This window comes from Cetorhinus maximus, chromosome 6 (assembly GCF_964194155.1).
Source record: "Cetorhinus maximus chromosome 6, sCetMax3.hap1.1, whole genome shotgun sequence".
In the NCBI taxonomy this organism is placed as follows: domain Eukaryota; kingdom Metazoa; phylum Chordata; class Chondrichthyes; order Lamniformes; family Cetorhinidae; genus Cetorhinus; species Cetorhinus maximus.
In genome coordinates this window covers 22,746,837-22,768,081 of record NC_135884.1, presented here as the reverse complement: position 1 = coordinate 22,768,081, position 21,245 = coordinate 22,746,837, and the positions used below count along the sequence as shown (strand labels likewise).

At 43.8% G+C, this 21,245-nt stretch overlaps 1 protein-coding gene across 1 annotated transcript in view; it reads left to right on the top strand.

Moving 5' to 3' along the window:
• Positions 1-1,259: 1,259 nt before the first annotated feature.
• Positions 1,260-21,245, top strand: part of LOC144681637 (uncharacterized) — a 26,347-nt gene continuing 6,361 nt past the window's right edge. The window contains exons 1-2 of the mRNA XM_078543412.1: positions 1,260-2,273; positions 3,015-3,117. Of these exons, the coding sequence (XP_078399538.1) occupies positions 2,105-2,273; positions 3,015-3,117 (272 nt within the window). The 5' untranslated portion in view covers positions 1,260-2,104. The remainder of the gene's footprint in view (positions 2,274-3,014; positions 3,118-21,245) is intronic.

Genomic DNA, 21,245 nt, shown 5'->3' with positions numbered 1-21,245 from the left:
TGCACATAACAAGATGTAGGTGAATGTGCAACGGTAAACACATTTGCTTACCTGGCTAGATCATTAAAATGTTGTGTGCACTGAACCAATGAATGTGCCATGACACTCCTGATGCTCACCTCCTAGGCCACCTCCGGCCATGCCTTCTTAAGGAATCAGCAGCAGGCTTCTTCCTCCAGTGATGGCTCACTGATCCCAGAAGCACATCAATTGAGTCTCATAGACTCATAGACATTTACAACACAGAAAGAGGCCATTCAGCACATTGTGTCTGTGCCGGTCAACAAAGATTTGACTACACTAATCCCATTTTCCAGCGCTTGGCCCATAGCCCTGGAGACTATGGCAATGCAAGTGAATATCGAAATGCTTCTTAAATGTTACGAGAGTTTCTGACTCGACCACCCTTTCAGGCAGTGAGTTCCAGACTCCCACCACCCTCTGGGTGAAAAAATTTCTCCTCAGCTCCCCTCTTAGCCCTCTACGTTTTACCTTAAATCTATGCCTCCTGGTTATTGACTTCATGTATTGGACTCCAACCCTAGAAGTAAAATGATAATGAGCTTAATTTAAAAACCTTTGACATTTAACTTTCTTCCAAGTTTCCCACATGATATCGACCCCCCTCCCCCACCACTCCTACCTGCCCCACCTCCCAGGCTCCCAACACACCCCTGAATTAATCTGAGGACCATAATGTGGGCTTGTAGTCTACCCAGGTCTGTTATCTCCCTCTCCTGCTCAGTTCATATGCTCCTCCTCTCTTGTGAATATTGCTCCACAAGGTGCTCTTTCTTCAATCTCGTCAACCACCTGTTTCTAAAGTGCTGGTGGTTAAGATGAGACAATAAATTTGTGCTTGCAAAATCTGCTCTTTGCCCTTTTCTGCTTCTTTGTATGTCTCAACTCTGGCGTTTCAGTGGGTGAAATTTTTTACCTTGCTCTTTCATGCCAGTAATTTATTAAGTCAATAATTCCTGCAGCACAATACTTAAGGAATGCTGAACTGCCTCGCTTAGGCACTGCCTGCCCTTTCAGATGGATCTCATGGCATGATTCAAAGAGAGCTTTCCAGGGTCCAGGTGAACATTCCTCTCTTGCCTAATGCTACTGAAGGCCGATGAATTGGTCATCTGTCTCTGTAGATGTCTGTGGGACCTTTCTGTCTGCAAGTTGACTGCCATGTCTGCCCGCATAACAGTGATTCCATTTCAAAAGTAATTTATCACCCGTGAAGTGCCCTGGGATATCCTGGGTAAGTGATAAAGTAAATGCAAGTTGTCTCTTTCCATGACCTTGTCAACATTCATCAAACACTTAGCAATCAGTTATTCACTAGTCCTAGCCTGACTCTTGTTTTTGATGCTGTGGCTATAGCTAGCTACCCTCTAATATTACTTGTGGAATTAGTTTATTAATGTATTTTATTTTTGCTTATATGTATTTACTTTCTTTGTGCCCGTTCTGTGTGTTCTCTATTTAGTTTGCCTTCTCTGGTTTAGCTTTTCTGGGACTGTTGACATGATATTTTTGTCTCCTTTGTTTATCCATTAAGTTGCACTGATTTACATAAGGGGGAAACAGCTGCCTACAACACCCAACTAAGGCAAAAGTGAGGGGGTTGTGAGCTTTGAAGAGTCTGGAGGGTTTGTCTAGTAATTTCAGTGCTTTGAAGATATTTTTCCTATCCTTTTTTTATGATTTGTTACTGAGGCTTACACAATTTTCACTGCTTGCTTCAGGGTCAGACTACCTGATGGTTTTCAGAGCCCCAACCCCACTCAGAGAGGATCCTACATGTCAATGCCTGATCTGTGAAAAATAGTCATGATACCTTCATCCTCTGGCATTTGGTCCTCCCTGGCCCCTTCAAGGAACAGAACCATATCAGTGATGGCTTCTGAGCATCAAGTCATCCCTCTGCTGCCATGGCTGATAAACCCAATCTAACTACACCAAATAGAAGCAGAGGAGTGGGACAATGAGGCACATGCAACTACATTACTGATGATAGAGAGGATACTTAAGTATTAAAAGTGCGCTTTTGCTGCCTGGGCCACTCAGATCGGGATCTATATCATGTGCTGGAGAAGAGTTCAGTAGCATGATTGCCTGCTGTGTCTTTCACAACATTTCCAAGCAGGAATGGCTGCAATTTTACATGGCTGAAGAAGAGAATCTGGCTCCAGAAGATCCTAAACTTCAGGGAGGAAAACATCTGGACAACATCCACTCGGAAGATTCCTTGCTGACAGTTGCAAAGGATAACATAGGCAAGATACTTTCAGATATCTTCCCTTTTTGACCTTTTTTCCATATGGACTCCACAGCCTGACTTCCTCTTCTCCCACTTTTAAATAAAGAGGCATTCCCTCAAACAAAAACCCACCCTAGCACATGATACCACATCAGCCCTCTGTCCTGAGGTGACGTTGCCAGTAATTATAACCCAGCACCAGATTAGCATAGTCTTTCCTGTTTGACTGAAATCTCCATGACTAACAAAGCACAACATAAGTGCACCATCTACTTTATTCCAATAATTGCAAAGTGGGTACAGTCAGTTTACTCTTTCCTAACACTGTGCTTTCCCTGCAATAGCCACTCGAAGGCCAGGTCAGGCCAGGAAATGGATAGTTCATCATGCTGTACAGAAGGGTTGTGGAACTCAGGTAGCACTCATTTATAGGCATTGGAACAGGAAATTTATTTACGATTTATTTCCTTGTGTTTCAGCAAGCACCCTGCCCTTTGTTGGCCTTGGGGGAGAGGTCTGGGGTGACATAGTGATGTTTGTTAAACTTTCAATGTTCTAATGGGGGGTCCTTGGGGTTATGGAATTGCCGCTCTTAAGTACACCCAGCTCTCCCCCACATGAGCATGTCACTGCCTGCTGATAACATCTTCACAGATATTCCAGCAATTGTCCCCTCCTTTCCTTAATTTCTTTCTGAAGATAGATGTTGGCTGTTCTCTTGCAACTCCCTTATCAGACTTTGCTATCTTCTTTACAGGAAGACGCTGTGCCCCAATCATGAATACATTTCACCAATGCGTTATTTGGCCTGCTGCTTGTGGGAATTATGGAAATCAGCTGATCCTGGGATTCCTGATGAGGTCTGCCTCCTATTATGTTGTAAGATGGCATGTGTTCCACTCCATTGCATTTCCACTGCCATTTTGGTGACCCAAGCATTTTAGAGACAAACTTTCTTTTAAACAGCGCTTGTCATTTAAATGGAAAATACATCTTTCCGTTTCCAGTATTTCTCCTCATCCTCCTCCTCCCTCCAGCGCCCTCACCCAGAAGTCATCTTCTTGTTTGAAGTACAGTGGTATTTTTGTAGAAATATTTGCTCACTGGATTATTAATTGGAGCTAATATTCAATTGTAAACAAAACTCATGTAGTCACAGGAGTAGCAAGGTTCGATGTGGCATGCAGTAATTTTAACTACAAGACAAATAGAAGTTCCATAATGTGGTTACTATCTTAAGAATTAATCACTCTGCAAATAGTGCATAAATCTGCCCTTGGTAAACACACTGACTTGATCGAGCCTAGATAATACTTCAGGTCTGATTCATGAATTACACACTGGAATTGCATCTGTGCCAAAATGAAATCTATTATAATTAGAACCTATGCAATATCACTGATGACAGTGCCCAGAAAGGTGCCACAAACAACAATGAGATAATGACCAAATAATCACTTTTAGTGATAAATATTATTACAACCAGTCCCTGGGCGAGGACCCTCACTTAGTTACTTTCCCAAACGGGACCCCAGTTTTGTTATGCTCCCGGGTAAGGAGAAATGAGCTGGCTCCTCTCCTTTATTCAACCCCCATGTTGGTTGCAACAAGGTTAATTTAAAAGGGACCCCTCCACCCACACCTCCCCCCCCCACCCCCCAACACCCCCTGTGGATACCTTTTCCCAATCCAAACCCCCCCCCCCCACCCCCACCCCCCCAACACCCCCTGTGGATACCTTTTCCCAATCCAAATGTATTTATGTTTTAGAGGGAGCCAAATTAACAAGGCTTTCTTGAGTCAAAGAGAGAGTCAGTCTATTAGTTACTAAAGACCTGAGAAAAAATTTTTGAAATGCAAAATACATACACACAGGTCAGAAATGAGAAGCTGAGTCCAAATAAAAGTTAGAAAAGATATACAAATCAGTCCTTGGCTTGTCCGTGAGGTGTAGATGGCAAAACATTGCGGCCGTTACATTGGGTGATTGTGGTAGAGCTGACTTTGGCAGTTTAGCAGTTGGTTTGGAGATACTTGGTTCTGCAGCTTGGCTGAAGAAGCTGTCCTATTTCTTTATTTAATTGTGGCTTTGCTGACTTGCTCCAGCAACAGAGACAGAGAGATGGCCTCTTGTCTGCAAGCTGCAAGGGTGCCTAGCTGATCTTCTCCTGCTATAACTCTCACAACACACTAGCACACTAGATCAGGTCTACAGCTAGCTTTTTAACCCAATTCTTGGTGTATTCCTGGAAGGGAAAAAAACAAACATGTCTTTCGCCCAAAGTCCATTTTCCTTCAACTCAGGCCATTTGCACATTCTGAGATATAACTCAACAGGCGATAGTTTTAGATGTCTGCTGAGATGTGGCAATCTGTCTCCATTGCCTCTGCAAGCACAGGAGATTAAAGTTCAGTCTTTTGCACTTCATCTCTTCTTTTCAAGTGTCTCTGTCTGAAGTAGGACTTGACACCTTTTTAGGTGCGACATTCCATGGGACTCGTTAGTCAAGTATAATCCACATAGGAATATTCCAGAAAGCCATTGAGTCATAGAGTTTTACAGCATGGAAAGAGGCCCTTCGGCCCATCGTGCCCACGCCTGTCTAATCCCATTTTCCAGCACTTGGCCCATAGCCTTGTATGCTATGGAGTTTCAAGTGTTCATCTAAATGCTTCTTAAATGTTGTGAGGCTTCCCGCCTCTACCACCCTTTCAGGCAGTGAGTTCCAGATACCCACCACCCTCTGGCTGAAATTTTTTTTCCTCAAATCTCCTCTAAACCTCCTGCCCCTCACCTTAAATCTATGCCCCCTGGTTATTAACCCCTCCACTAAGGGGAAAAATTTCTTCCTACCTACTCTATCTATGCCCCTCATAATCTTGTACACCTCAATCAGGTCTCCCCTCAGCCTTCTCTACTCTAAGAAAAACAACCTCAGCCTATATAGCCTCTCTTCATGGCTAAAATGCTCCAACCCAGGCAATATCCTGGTGAATCTCCTCTGCACCCTCTCCAGCGCGATCACATCCTTTCTATAATATGGCAACCAGAACTGTGCACTCTACTCCAGATATGGCCTAACACTTTATACAACTCCATCATAACCTCCCTGCCCTTCTATTCAATGCCTCAACTAATAAAGGCAAGTATCCCAAATGCCTTCTTAACCACCTTATCTACCTGTCCTGCTACCTTCAAGAATCTATGGGCATGCACACCGAGGTCCCTCTGATCCTCTGTACTTCCTAGGGTCCTACCATTCATCATGTACTCCCTTGCCTTGTTAGTCCTCCCAAAATGCATCACCTCACACCACAGGATTAAATTCCATTTTCCACTGTTCAGCCCATCTGACCAGCCCGTTTATATTGTCCTGTAGTCTAATGCTTTCCTCTTCACTATTTACCACACAACCAATTTTCATCTCATCCGTGAACTTACTGATCATACCTCCTACATTCATTTCTAAATCATTAATGTACACGACAAACAGCATGGGACCCAGCACCAAACCGTGCGGTACGCCACTGGACACAGGCTTCCAGTCACAAAAACAGCCTTCGACCATCACCCCCTGCCTCCTGCCACTAAGCCAATTTTGGATCCAGTTTGCCAAATTGCCCTGGATCCCATGGGCTCTTACCTTCTTGACCAGTCTCCCATGTGAGACCTTGTCAAAAGCCTTACTGAAGTCCATGGAGACTACATCAACTGCACTACCCTACACACCTAGTCACCTCCTCCAAAAATTCTAATTTGATAGACATGATCTCCCCCTGACAAAGCCATGCTGACTATCCTTAATTAATCTTTGCCTCTCCAAGTGGAGATTAATTTTGTCCCTCAGAATCTTTTCCTGAAGTTTCCCTACCACTGATGTTGGACTCACTGGCCTATAGTTCCCTGGTTTATCCCTACTACCCTTCTAGAATAATGGTACCACATTTGCTGTCCTCCAGTTCTCCGGCACCTCTCATGTGGCCAGAGAGGGTTTGAAAATTAATGTCAGGGCCCCTGAAATCTCCTCCCTTGTCTCCCACAGAAGCCTGGGATACATCTCATCTGGGCCTGGAGATTTATCCACTTTTAAGCTCGCTATAACTGTTAATACCTCCTCCCTCTCAGTGCTAATTTCTTCAAGTATATCACAGTCACCCTCCTTGATTTGTATGCCTACATCGTCCTTCTCTAAAGTGAATACGTATGTAAAGTACTCATTTAAAACCTCACCTATGTCTTCCGACTCCTCACACATTTGCCACTTAGGTCCCTAATGGACCCTACCCTTTCCCTGGATATCCTTTTACCCCAAATATACTTACAAAACGCCTTTGGATTTTCCTTTATTTTACCCACCAGTGTTTTCTCATGCCCCCTCTTTGCTCTCCTATTTTCTTTAAGTAACCACCTGCACTTTCTATACTCCTCTAGGGCTTCCATTGTTTTTGAGCCCTCGGTATCTACAATAAGCTTCCCTTTTTTTCCTTATCCAATCCTGTACATTTCTCAACATCCAGCATTCCCACCTTTCACCTTTACAGGAACATGTTGGCCCTGCACTCTCTCACTATTTCCTTTTTGAATGACTCCCACTGTTCTGATGTAGGTTTTCCTGCAAGTAGCTGGTCCAAGTCCACTTTGGCGAGATCCTGTCTTAACATATTAAAATCAGCCTTCCCCCAATTCAGAACCTTTATTTCTGGTCCATCTTTGTCCTTTTCCACAACTACCTTAAATCTTACTGAGTTATGGTCACTATTACTGAAATGCTCCCCCACTGACACTTCTACCACTTGCCTGGCTCTGTTCCCTAAAACTAGGTCCAGCATTGCCCCCTCTGTTGTAGGACTTTCTACATGCTGGCTTAAAGAGCTCTCCTGCATATATTTTAAGAATTCCACCCCCTCTAAGGCTTTCACACTTTGTCCATCCCAGTTAATATTGGGAAAGTTGAAAGCCCCTACAATTATTACCCTTTATTTTTATACTTCTCTGAGATCTACCTACATATCTGCCCTTTTATCTCCCCCTAAATGTTTGGAGGTCTATAGTACACTCCCAGCAATGTGAATGCCCCCTTTTTGTTTTTAACTTCGACCCACATGACCTCATTTGAGGAACCTTCTAAGATACCATCCCTCCTTATTGCAGTAATTGACTCCTTGATTAATATTGTGACACCTTCTCCTCTTTTATGAACTCCCACACCCCCACCCTGAAGATTCTATACTCCAGAATATTAAGCTGCCAGCCCTGCCCCTCCCTCAACCATGTCTCCGTGATAGCAATGATATCATATCCCCATGTGTTGATCAACATCCTCAACTCATCTCCCTTACTGGCAAGACACCTTGCATGAAAATAAATGCCATCCAGCCTTGCCATGCTCCCTTGTGCATTGTCTATATACACTCTGCCTTCCAGACTGACTTGGTTTTTCTTCCATACTTATCTGTACATCACGCCCTGCTATACCTCCACTCCGTATCCCATCCCCCTGTCAAATTAGTTTAAACAAAGTGGTTACTTTACATTCTCAGCCAGCCTTTTTTAAGAAACACATGTCTTCCTTAAAAAGCTCAATATGCCTGTAAGTAATTTGGGGCTGTGATCCACTGTCGTGACAATATTGGCCTGTTATTCTTTGAATAGTGCCATGGAATCTTTTACATTCACTTGAGAGGTCAGATAGGGCAGACTCCGAAAGGCTGCACCAACAGTATTGCATGGAAGGGTAACATATGTCATGTATCCTATTTGTGCTATGGCCAAATTCTTTGATTTTCCCATTGTTCAGTTGGAGAATACTATAGTTCATCCAAGACTATGCCAGACCAGCAGTTTGATAGCAAAGAGGCAGCGGAGAGTAGAACTGCGTGATGTTACCTTGCATGTGAAACCAATCTGTGGACGGTGATGGCTTGGGGCAGTGTGTAAGTGAAGAGGGGGGCACTGACTACAGCCAGGGAAGTAATAGTAGAACTAAACTGTCCCACTGAGCTGAATATGGAGGGATGGTGTTGGAAGGGAACGGTACATTTGACTCTGTCAAAATCTGCAGAAAAATCAAGTAGGATGAGAAGGCATAATGTCCCATTGTCCCAGTCAAAGCTTGTAAAGTAACAATTATTATTTGCGCATTTCTATGGAATAAATTGGAATATTGAAATGAATAGATATGACAGAGTGGCGAACAAATTAGAAAAATCAGCCTGCATATCTATCAATGACATGATCCTAACCACCAGTGGTTCAATCCCATATTTGGTTGACATTTGGGACTGGATATTCTGATTTTCCTCCTGTTTTTCAAGTAGGTTCAAGGCGAGTAGGCATGTAAAACAGGACAGGGACTTATAACACCGAATCCATAAGAATGCCAATGATGACTTTCTGTTGGAAATGACAGCAGCGGCCGGAATATTAAACCTAACATAGGCAGACTTATAAAATGATATTTAAACTGTATGGTGATATCAAGGGTGGGAATTCTCCTCCAAAATTGGGCAAGACCACAATGGAGAATTTTGAAGACTCTGGGCTGTGAGGCCTATCAGCACCTCAGTGACCTGACTGGGATTTCCTACTCTCCTTCCTTACCTGGGAGATGATTAATGGCAAGGGCCTGGGTCCAGAACTGATTTCCCTCCCCTCTGCCTTGATCAGTTACCGCTGCTTGGTAGGGTCACCAAGGTGGTGGTAGGCCCTAAAAAGCAGTTGTAAAGGCCCAGGTTTCCCCTTGTTGTAGTGGCCACTTACCTGCTGAAAACTCCAGCCTCAAACGAGGTCTCGGTCTGAAAATCTTCTGCATATTTATGGCTTCTTACCACTTCCTGAATTTTACCCTTGGTGTGCGCACGATTGGAGGGCCCAGGACCAGTCAGGAAAAGGACCATGATCGGCCCGCGACTATGATTTCACACTGGCTGGCCAATTAATGGCCAGTCCGCGTGAAACGTGCGCTGAAAAGCTCAGCGCTGCCGGGGTGGGGGCGGGAAGAGGATGGGCGATGACATCACCCCGGGCATGGGTGAGTTCTGCAAGAGAGCTCCCTGAAGGCAGACAGCTGCCTCAGGGAGCTGCAGATTTTCAAATATTAAATAGAAGTTTAAAAAGCTGCAAAAAAATGTCTGCATCACAATCAAGCCCCTGAAAATATACCTAATAAAAATGCTGTCCACAGATATTTATTTTTTATTTTATTTCAGAATGGAGATTTCATCCAGCCCTTGGATGAAGTTTGATGAAAAATGCGAAGTCCGCCTGGCCGAGTCATCCATCCACCAACCATAAGGCTGGACGGGCCACGACAAATCGGAGACAATTGCACCGTTAATGGGCTTAATTGCCCTCTTAATTGTCGGTGGGCGCACTTCCGACTTTTGCACGCACCCGCCGAGCGAAATATCGCGTGAGTGCGCAAAGACGTTGGGACACTCGCCCAACGTCATCTCGCTTGATTTTACGCACGATCAAGTCTGGCGCACGCTCACCCACGGGGTGTAAGATTCGGCCCCACCTCTCTGCGTGCTGCACTGGGGGCATCCAAGAGACGAGCTCCCAATAATTAGTATTTAGCAGGGTTTGGAGTCTGCATCCCTTAAGATAATCGGGCTGAACGCAAAAAAAAAAATCAACAGGGTTGGAGCCAGTTTGTGAAACACCCAAACTTGAATTTCATTGGGTGGGTTTTACAGTTTTATAACTTTTACAGATGGAGTAGATGAAAGAATGTTCAGACACATGGGAAAATGGAAGAATCAAATTAATCTTCTGGAAAATGGGACGGCACAGACAGCAAATGTAAAATGCACACAGAGCAGACCAGTGCTTGTCATGCAAAAAGCAAAAGATAAAGGGCAGGTGCAGCAATTACCGATAATTGTCCTATATTATCACAAAGTGCGGTATGTGGCAATTTTATTCTTGTAATATGCTATACAGCTTTTTGTGACCTTCTCGAGACAAAGCCTTGCCCAAAAGTTGTATATTTGCAAGTGAGCACTGCATACAAATCTTCCAGGAAGCAGAAAAATTCACAAACTTTATTTTTTGTACAGGTCAAGTTCCTGCTTGTCCACATTCTGGAATTTCCTATTAGTCACACCATATAGGCTTGGTGTCCACAAATAGTTATTTAATTTGATATAACTTAAACCCTGACTTAGAGATGAATGCTGGCAGGAATGTAACTTAACAGGTAAAGACATCTTAAAATACACTGTGGACAGAGACTGGGGAAACTACCAGCAACAAGCTTCACCTTAGCTGTGGCTCAGTTCATAGCACCCTCGCCTTTGAATCAGAGGGTTGTGGGTTCATGTCCCACTCCCGGAAATCAAGAACTGTGATTGTACTCGAAAGAGTTGCAATCTGTGACTGTTGATAACTCGAAAGAGTTTCCTCATGGACCTCATACCATGACCACTGCACCTACTCCTATTGGCTGTAAAACCATTTCAGTAATGGGTGAGGGAGTATGCATCCCCAATGCAAGTGTGCAGACAAAGCAGCTATGAGACATTAGTCAGTCTGAGTGAGTGACACAAAGGCTGCACAGATAACTGGTACATACCATGAGGTATGGCACTTTGGGAAAAAAACATTAAAACTTTGAAGTGAAATGTATCAGTAAAACTTGTCCAAACTGGCCTTGAATAGCTTAAAAAGGATCTCTGGTATTACTAGTGCCATTATTACAGATTTGACAATTTTGAACTGGTTTTTCCTTCTGGATGAAAATTCGCATGACCCCTGCACTTGACATGGTTTCCTCAGCTGAAGGGATCCTATGACTATTGGTTGATCAAGGCAACCTCAGCATCCCAAATACTTAATTAGATGTAAAGCGGTTTGTGATGTGTTGATGTTGTGAAATATGCCATTATAAATTAAAGCCTTTTTTAAAAATAAGACATAACCAAGGGAAAACCCTGGCTCTGTCAAGATTAAAGATCTATTGAAACTCACTAAAAACCTCGGTATGTAACTTAAATAACCTAAATGTAATATGCCATAACTAAGCACGTGTATAAACTGAACACAACATCAAAAAAATGCAGTTTAATAAATAGAAGCCTCAGCTCAATGGTAGCACTGTGCCAGAAGTTGCAGGTTCAAGTCCCACTCCAGAGACTTGAGCACAAAATCTAAGCTGACACGTCAGTGCTGAGGGAGTGCTGCACTGTCAGGAGTGCCAGTTTTCAGCTCAGTCATTAAACTGAAGCTCTGTCCATTTCCACCTATCAGCCTGTCCTTGCAGATTCAAGCCTAATTTGTCCAAACATCAAATTAGCAGAGAACCAGAGCAGAGATGAGAACCTTTTTTTTATACACACGATGTGGAATTCATTGCCTGAAAGAGTAGTGGAAGAAGATTTAATAGTCATTTTCAACTGGCAATTGGATTTATATTTGAAAAAGAAAAGAATTGCAGGGTTATGGGGAAAGAGAAAGAGAGTGTGACTTATCAGACTGTGCAACTTAGTAAAAGCAAAATACTGCGGATGCTGGAATCTGAAACAAAAACAAAAATAGCTGGAAAAACTCAGCAGGTCTGACATCATCTGCAGAGAGGAACACAGTTAACATTTTGAGTCCGTATGACTCTTGATCAGAACTAAGGAAAAATAGAAATGAGGTGAAATATAAGCTGGTTGAGGGTGGTGGGACAGGTAGAGCTGGATAGAGGGCCAGTGATAGGTGGAGGCAAAGAAGAGATTGCCAAAGATGTCATAGACAAAAGGACAAAGGGGTGTTGACGGTGGTGATATTATCTAAGGAATGTGCTAATGGTGACATTAAGGATGGAAAGCAGGACAAGCAAGTGGCAGATAGCCCTAGTGGGGGTGGGGAGGGGGGGGGAAGGGATTGAAATGGGCTAAAAGGTGGAGATAAAACAATAGATTGAAATAAATTTAAAAATAGATGGGAAAAGAAAAATATATTTAAAAATTATAAATTATTGGAAAAGATGGGATCAGAAAGGGGGTGGGGATAGAGGAGAGAGCTCGTGATCTGAAGATCTGAAGTTGTTGAACTCAATGTTAAGTCCAGAAGGCTGTAAAGTGCCTAGTCGGAAGATGAGGTGCTGTTCCTCCAGTTTGCGTTAAGCTTCACTGGAACAATGCAGCAGGCCAAGGACGGACATGTGGGCATGAGAGCAGGGTGGAGTGTTGAAATGGCAAGCGACAGGGAGGTGTGGGTCATGCTTGCGGACAGACCAAAGGTGTTCTGCAAAGCAGTCGTCCAGTCTGCGTTTGGTCTCTCCAATGTAGAGGAAACCGCATTGGGAGCAGCGAATGCAGTAGACTAAATTGAGGGAAGTGCAAGTGAAGTGCTGCTTCACTTGAAAGGAGTGTTTGGGCCCTTGGGCGGTGAGGAGAGGGGAAGTAAAGGGGCAGGTGTTGCACCTTCTGCGGTTGCATGGGAAGGTGCCGTGGAAGGGGGTTGAGGTGTAGGGGTTGATGGAGGAGTGGACCAGGGTGTCCCGGAGGGAATGATCCTTGCGGAAAGCCGCTACACAAACACATCTTCCCTTCACCCCCACTGGCGGCATTCCACAGGGATTGTTCCCTCTGGGACACCCTGGCCGACTCCTCCATGACCCCCTACACCTCAACCCCCTCCCACAGCACCTTCCCATGCAACCACAGAAGGTGCAACACCTGCCCCTTTATTTCCCCCCTCCTCACCGTCCTAGGGCCCAAACACGCCTTTCAAGTGAAGCAGCATTTCACTTGCATTTCCCTCAATTTAGTCTACTGCATTCGCTGCTCCCAATGTGGTCTCTTCTACATTGGAGAGACCAAACGCAGACTGGGTGACTGCTTCGAGGAACACCTTCGGTCTGTCCACAAGCATGACTCAGACCTCCCTGTCGCTTGCCATTTCAACACACCACCCTGCTCTCATGCCCACATGTCCGTCCTTGGCCTGCTGCAATTTTCCATTGAAGCTCAACGCAAACTGGAGGAACAGCACCTCATCTTCCGACTAGGCACTTTACAGCCTTCCGGACTTAATATTGAGTTCATCAACTTCAGATCATGAGTCTCTCCTCCATCCCCACTCCCTTTCCGATCCCCCTTTTTCCAATAATTTATAATTAAAAAAAACATATACATATATTTTTTTTAGCCACCTATTTTTAAATTTATTTCGATCTATTGTTTTATCTCCAACTTTTAGCCCATTTCGATCCATTCCCCCCACCCCACCCCCACTAGGGCTATCTGTCACTTGCTTGTCCTGCTTGCTACCCTTAATATCCCCATTAGCACATTCCTTAGATAATATGACCACCGTCAACACCCCTTTGTCCTTTTGTCTATGAAATCTTTGGCAATCTCTTCTTTGCCTCCACCTATCACTGACCCTCTATCCAGCTCTACCTGTCCCACCACCCCCCCCATCTACCAGCTTATATTTCACCTCATTTCTCTATTTCCTTAGTTCTGTTGAAGAGTCATACGGCCATGAAACATCAACTGTATCCCTCTCCGCAGAGATAAAAACAAAAAACTACTGCGGATGTTGGAAATCCAAAACAAAAACAGAATTACCTGGAAAAACTCAGCAGGTTTGGCAGCATCGGCGGAGAAGAAAAGAGTTGACGTTTAAACGTCAACTCTTTTCTTCTCCGCTGATGCTGCCAGACCTGCTGAGTTTTTCCAGGTAATTCTGTTTTTGTTTCCCTCTCCGGAGATGCTGTCAGACCTGCTGAGTTTTTCCAGTTATTTTTGTTTTTGTGCAATTTAGTAAGCCTGGGTTGCTCAGTTGGTAGAGCATTTGGCTTTGAAAAGAGACAGTGAAAGATGAGGATTCCACATCCTGCTCAGATGATTATAAATTAAAACAGATAGCACGTTCTGCCCTCCGGCAACTGTCGGAGTATAGGTGCGTGTGATGTATTGGCATCAACTCATCTGTTTTTAAGCTGGTGTAGGAGCAGAGGGGCCTGAGGCTACTTATTCATATCCTTGAAGATGGCAGGATAAATTGAGTAGGTAATTAGGAAAGTGTAAAGGATACTTGACTCTGTAAATAGAGGTATTGAATCAAAAACAAAGAAATCATTCTAAACCTTAGATATCAATGCTTAGGTGTTGGCTGCACTATTGTGCACAATTCTAGGCACCACACTTTATGAACATGGAGGGATTAGTGAAGTTGGCATTGTTCTCCTTAGAGCAGAAAAGGTTAGGGGGAGATTTAATAGAGTTCCAAATTATGAGAGACTTTGATGGAGCAGTAGGGAGAAACAGTTTGGCAAGTCCGTCAGTAACTAAAGGCCTAAAATAATAACAAAAAGACCTAGAGAGGAAATGAGTCGAACTCTTTTTCCCACAAAAGGGTATTAAGACCTGGAATGCACTACCTCAAAGGGTGTTGGAATAAGATTCCATAGGAACTTTCAAAAGGCATGTATTTGAAGAGAACTGATTAGCAGGGCTATGAGGAAAAAGCTGGAGTCCGGGACAACTCTTTTAGAGTGCTGCCACAGACATGATGGATCGAATGGCCCCATCTGTGCTGTAAGATTCTATGATTCTATGACTTGGAAAACTCTTTCGGAGAGAGAGAGAGTGCAGACATTATAGGCTGAATGGCCTCTTTTTGTACTGTATGATTCTACAATTGCAGCCCATGGTCAAAGAAGCAAACGTATAGCTCACCGAGAAACAGCTCCATGATATGATAATGAAAAGTAAACACACATTATTAGCAAATTTGATTCTTTGCACGCATTGTTCCATTTGTAATACACATTCCTGCTTAGAACGCTGCTTCCCACTGAATATAGATATGAACAATTAAAACTCACTGAGTAGAATTTTCTTGTTTGGGGACAAGGGGTGGGGGTGGGGCAAGTTCTATCACTGTAATTACAAGGTATTACGGTTTGGGAGAATGTTATTTTGACATGTCTTATGCTGGAGGTTGAAGGACATCCGGGGAAGGCTGGTTAAAGATTCAATATCCAATCCCTGTGGAGCAACAATTAACCTGAGCTAACCTGTGGAGTACAAGTTAGAAGCTAGCCATGAGCTGGATTTTTAAAAAAGGTCAGGGTCTGGATTGGAGTCGGGTGGGCCTGCGATTTGGTGTTGCCGGCCTCTGTATCAGTTCCCCGCCATGAAGCCGACTCCAAGCCATTATGAAAGAGGTTGGCACAGTGTCAGATCAGCTGCCTGCCAGTAAGCAGCTATTAATTTAGGCTAATTGGGTCTGATTAAGGGGCATATTAAAGCCCCGTTCCCGGGCTGACTGGGGTCATGCCCAGGCCAACGTGCTAGGTTCAGGGAAGGAAGTTAGAACAGAATCATTTAAATGCATCATCAGCTACTTTCTGGTTAATTGCTGATTGATTTCTGACTGGCTTTGCTGCAATATTGCACAAGTCTTGGTGCTTTCTCTAGTTATGTTAAGCTAATAAAGTCTGCAGGGAGTGGTGCGGCATGTGCTGAAGGAGTTGGTCCTGACTTCAAAATATCTGCAAAAACCAGTTGCGCCAAGACATCAGGGTGTACTGTTAGGTATTGCCTTTTGAAAACAAGATGACAGGGAGAATGAGCAGAGGGCACATAGACCTGAAATCTTCCTGCGTCGGGTGGGTACGGCGGGAGCGAGCAGGGGCGGTCGCAGAGTCGATTGCCACCCACAATCGTCTCCACACTGCCATTTTACGTGGGTGGACCTTAATTGCCTAATACATGAACGGTAGCGCTGAGCGCTACCTGTGCGGGTGGGAGGAGGAGGGACAGTCAAGTCCAGCGCTGCCTCATGGAGATTGAAGCGATTGTTAAAAAAATAAATAAAAACAATGAAAATTTAATGAAACATGTCCCCTCATGACTGTGTCACATGAGATGGGACATGTTTTTATTTTTCATAGAAACTTTTTATTTAAGTTGTAAAAGCTTCAGGAAACCTCATCCCGCTCGTGGATGAGGTTTCCTAAAAAACGTAAAGGCCGCTTGGCCTTTTCACCTGCCCGCCAACTGCGAGGTTGGATGGGCAGTGTAAAGTTGAACTTAATCACTTCGTTAATGGCCTTAATAGGCCTTTTAAATATCGGCGGGCACACAGCCAGCTCCAGCGTACGCCTGCTGAACGAAACATCGCAAGACAGCGCGATGACTTCGGGACGCACGCCGACATCATCACGCCTCATTTTATGTGCCAGCGTGTCAGGCCCGCCCCCGCACGCCGACTGAGAAGTCCTGGCCATAGAGTGAGGCAACCTGCTAGAAAACATCGGAGGAGGGAGGAGGGAAACGGCTCTCAGCAGAAGGTCATAGCCACTCATGGTGTTCAGGGAGCAATTCTCCTGCCTGAATCTCAACAAGGAACAGTATATATCCCACCACACATCCTTCTTCCATCCATATGCCTATGCTGAAACTGTATAGTGTTTTGGTGGGCCAGCATCATGAATACTGTCTTCAATTTTGGTCACTTAGACACAAGGGGAATATTCAATGATGGAGGCGCTATGGAGAAGACTCATGAGGCCAATTCCTAATATTCAAGGGTACAGAAACACTGGCTCAAACTTAAGCTTTTTAACCTTGAAAGGAACCACAGGCCTTCATGGAAGTTCATGGTATCAAAAATGATAGATAAGATAAATCAGAACAGCCCTTCAAGGTAAACCTTGACAGTAGGATTAGGGAATTTAAGTTCAAACTGGCAAAAGGCAAATTCAAAATTAATGGCAGTTCCTTTTCATATGAGGTGTAACACTGGATAGAGCAGTGGAAGCAAAATCGATGACACATTTGGATGCTGTGGTGTAATGATTTTCGTCGTCTGCACCCATCTTGTGATATTTTGACGTGCAGCAAAAAAATTTATTCACCAGCTATCAAAATTAGTAATACCAATTAGTAATTAGTTCTGATGAATAAGTTTCACATCAAATAAGATATCCACCCTCTTTTCAGTTTCAAATGAACACATGACTGCCTATCATTCCAAAGAAAGGAGGAAGTTATGAAACTGCCAAAATAACCTTTCCCAGCAATTGCATCACCCATTAGGCAAAACAAGAATTCTTATTGGAATTCTCCCTCTGTTAGTCATGCAAGAAACATAGCTTGAGGACAAACAGTTCACCTGACTGACACCCTGGCAGTCAACACAGTGTCGGGCTATTTTGTGTCGGAAAAATAAGGCCATGTTACTGTGCAAAATCAACCAACAAATTCCAGGGATTGAGAGATAAGGCATGAATTGCAAATCTCCAGAATGTGCTCATTGGTGTGGGTAATCCACCGTTTGCTTCACACAAACAGCATCTCGCTCTTAGCCTCATGCTATTTTTAAGACCTTGTTAGATTTTTGCATTAATTGACCATTAAACTCGCTACAGGGTATCTTCTTAATGTTGTGATAATCGCAAAAGGTGAAAGTTATGCTTATAAGCCATGAGGTGCTGGGTACAAGTCCCACTCCAGGTTTTGCACACAAAAATCAAGGTTGACAGACCAGTGCAGAATTGAGGGAATGCTGCACCCTCAGATGTGTCGTTGCTCAAATGAGACATTAAACTGAGACCCTATCTGCTCTCAGGTGGACCTTTGAAACTATTTTGAAGAATTCCAGGGGAGATAACCCAGGGTCATAGCCTCAATCAACATCACAAGAACAGATTATCTGGTCATTATTGCATTGTTTTTTGTGGGAACTTGCTGGACACAAATTTGCAGCTGTTTCCTATATTAGGTCAATGACTACGGCCTGAATTTTCCCGTCGGCGATTTGGGAGCAGGGCCCACTCGCCGACGGGAAAATGACGCGGGATAACATCGGGAGGAACCCCTGACGTCATCCCGGTCCTTTAAATTTTTAGGAAGGTGGGCGGACAGCGAAATCAGCTGTCCGCCCGCCGACCTGTCAATGGCTAATTGAGGCCATTGACAGAGTAATTAAGATCATTAAAGACCTGCCCATCCAACCTTAAGGCTGGCGGGCAGGTCAGGAGCCCCAGAGGGCTTTTGCTAATACATGAAACCTCATCCACTGGCGGGATGAGGTTTCATGTCCGTTTTTAAAAACTTTAATACATTTTATGTGATATTTATTAACATGTCCCATCTCGTGTGGCATTGTCACATGAGGGGGGGCATGTTAATAATTTTTTAATTTTTCTATTTTTAAAGTTTTCTGGACTGTCACTGATCTCCCTGAGACAGCACTTAGTCTCAGGGGGCAGTGCGCTCTTTCGCGTGCATGTGCAAAAGAGCACACTTTGACAGCTGGGGATTCCCTCCTCCCCCCCGCACAGGAAGTGCATAGCGCTTCCTGTCGGGCAGGCCGCTGGGCGGGCCTTAATTGGCCCCACCCACTCAAAATGGTGGCGGGCCCCATTTCGGCTGCAGGGGTCGGCTATCCACCCGCCGCCGAGTCGGTAGGGCCCGCACGCCCACCAAGGGCTAAATTCTGCCCAACATTTCTAAAATTTCATTAGCTATAAGGAGCTTTGCAATGGTCATATAAAGGAATGATATAAATGGAAATCTTTCCTGATTCTTTTAATATTTTACTTCCTTTTCCTTTGCCCTCTTCTCTCTCACACATAATCCAATCTATCTTGACCTACTTCCCTTTCCATATCTGATTTGACTCGAACGCATTCATTTTAATTTGTCCTCCTCCTCCATCGTTCCTCTGTTTACTATTTCTCAATCCTTAAATTAGTAAAGGAGATAGAATGTTGGTCTGACTGTTCACTCAAGTCCCAGATGTCCCATTGACCTTGCCCCGCTGTTATCAGCTCACACTGACAGCAAGTTAAGGTGTAAAGTGCTTTCAAGTTGATGGGTTCAGGAAAGTATCTACGTAATGACAAACTCCCTGAGATACCTGGCCCCAGCAAGATTTGGAACAACATTCATCTGTTCCATCACCAATGCACTGTTATTACAATGGCCCAGAATTTATTGGTTTGCAGCATCTCACATCCTGTCATTAGACTTCTTTGTGAATTTTTGGTTCAAAAATCCTTTGCCCATAAAGTTACTGGAAGTGTGAGCTGCTAAAGACACAGTGAGGGTAGCAGGGCATCTGGGACCAGCCATGGTGAACAATGGGACAGTATATTCCCTTAACTGATGAAATCAAAGGATTGAGAAAAGAATAGAGGGAAGACAGGGAAGGAGAGTGAATTCATGTGGGTGAGTTCAATGTCAAATTGGATACATAAAGAGAAATAAAGAGGGAAAGAAAGAAGAGAAATGAAGACAGGAATGGAAAGTAAGAACAACATTAAAGTTTGCCTATTTAAAAATCCACAACAATTCACAACGTGAAGGTTGAGCATATTCAGAACAGAGACTGATGGATTTTTGGACACTAAGAAATTAAAGGGATATTGGGATAGTGTTGGGTGGTGAAGTTAAGGTGGAAGGTCAGCCATGATCTTCTTGAATGATGGAGCAGGGTAAGGAGCAAATGGTCTGCTTCTATTTCTTATGTTCTTATGAATGAGATGCCATACATAGTTACTAAAGAGTTCTCTTTAGTTCTGATGAAAAGTCATACGGACTCAAAACGTTAACTCTATCTTCCTCTCCACAGATGCTGTCAGACCTGCTGAGTTTTTCCAGCAATTTTTGTTTTTGTTTCAGGTTTCCAGCATCCGCAGTATTTTACCTTTGCCATACCTAGTTGTTCATTTTCTGGACAAGAGAGGTTGATTGGCAATCATTAATAATTATCATACTGTTAAAAGTGTACTTACACTGTTAATTGCTGGACTTAACTTTTGGTGGCACGCTAAGTGGGTAAATCATGTACAAATGCTGCAACTTCATGATAATTACAGTGAGGATGAGGAGAGATGCCATTTTCAAGAACAGCAGAACAATACAAATCATCCAGCAGCTTGTGGCAATTCACAACAGGTCTATCATCCTTGCCACAGGTTGCTCGAGGTTTTGTGCATTATTAACGGCATGTACCGTTCACACACCTTTGTTTTCAGTAAATTCTGGGTCATCATATATGACCTATGGGATATACTGCACCAATCACCATGGTTACCTACACAATCCTTATACAACCCCTGCAACCTTAACTACTAAGTGGGATGATCACAGCAAAGTCATGGGAAGACCATCGCATCCAAGTCACACACTAACCTGACTTTGACATATATTACTATTCCTTTATTGTGGCCCAAATTCTCTACATAATCCAATTAGTGGACACCATCAGCACAAGGTAAGTAAGATGAGGCCAGACAAGGCTCAGTTCGTTGCACTCTCACCTCCACAACAGAAGGCTTTGAATTCAAAACTCACTCTGAGAATTGAATATATAATCTTGGCTGACACTCCAGTACAGCACTGAGGGAATGCTAAACTGTCAGATGTGTTGTTTTTTGGATGAGATGTTAAATTGAAGTTTCTTTCGCCTTTTCGAATGGATGTAAAGTATCCCATGGCAGTACTTTGAAAAAGATCTGAGGAGTTCTCCTCAGTATCCTGACCATTAATCCTTCAATCAATATCACCAAAAACAGAAGACTTGGTCATTATCTCATTGTTGATTATGCGAGCTGGCTGTGTGTAAATTAGCTTCTGTATTTCCCAAATTACAACAGTGACTACATTTCAAAAGCACCTAATTGGCTTTAAAATGCCTTGTACCACCTTGAGGCCATCAAAAGCAACATAGAAGTAATTTATGGGCACAAACTGAATCAAAATATAGGGGGGGGGGCGGGGAGGGGGAGGATGGTGTGGGTGGGAGTGGATTAGTGATAGAAGATCAGACATGACCTTACTAAATGGTGGAGCAGTCTCGATGGCTCATGTGGCCTACTCCTGCTCCTATTTCTTACAACCCACCACCACCCTCTCAGGACAACTAGAGATGAGTAATAAATCCAGCATCACCAGTGGCACCCACCCCCTCCCCCACCACCCCAAGTACAAATAAGAACAGAGAGATTAATAGCCCTAAGAGATTTCGACTGAA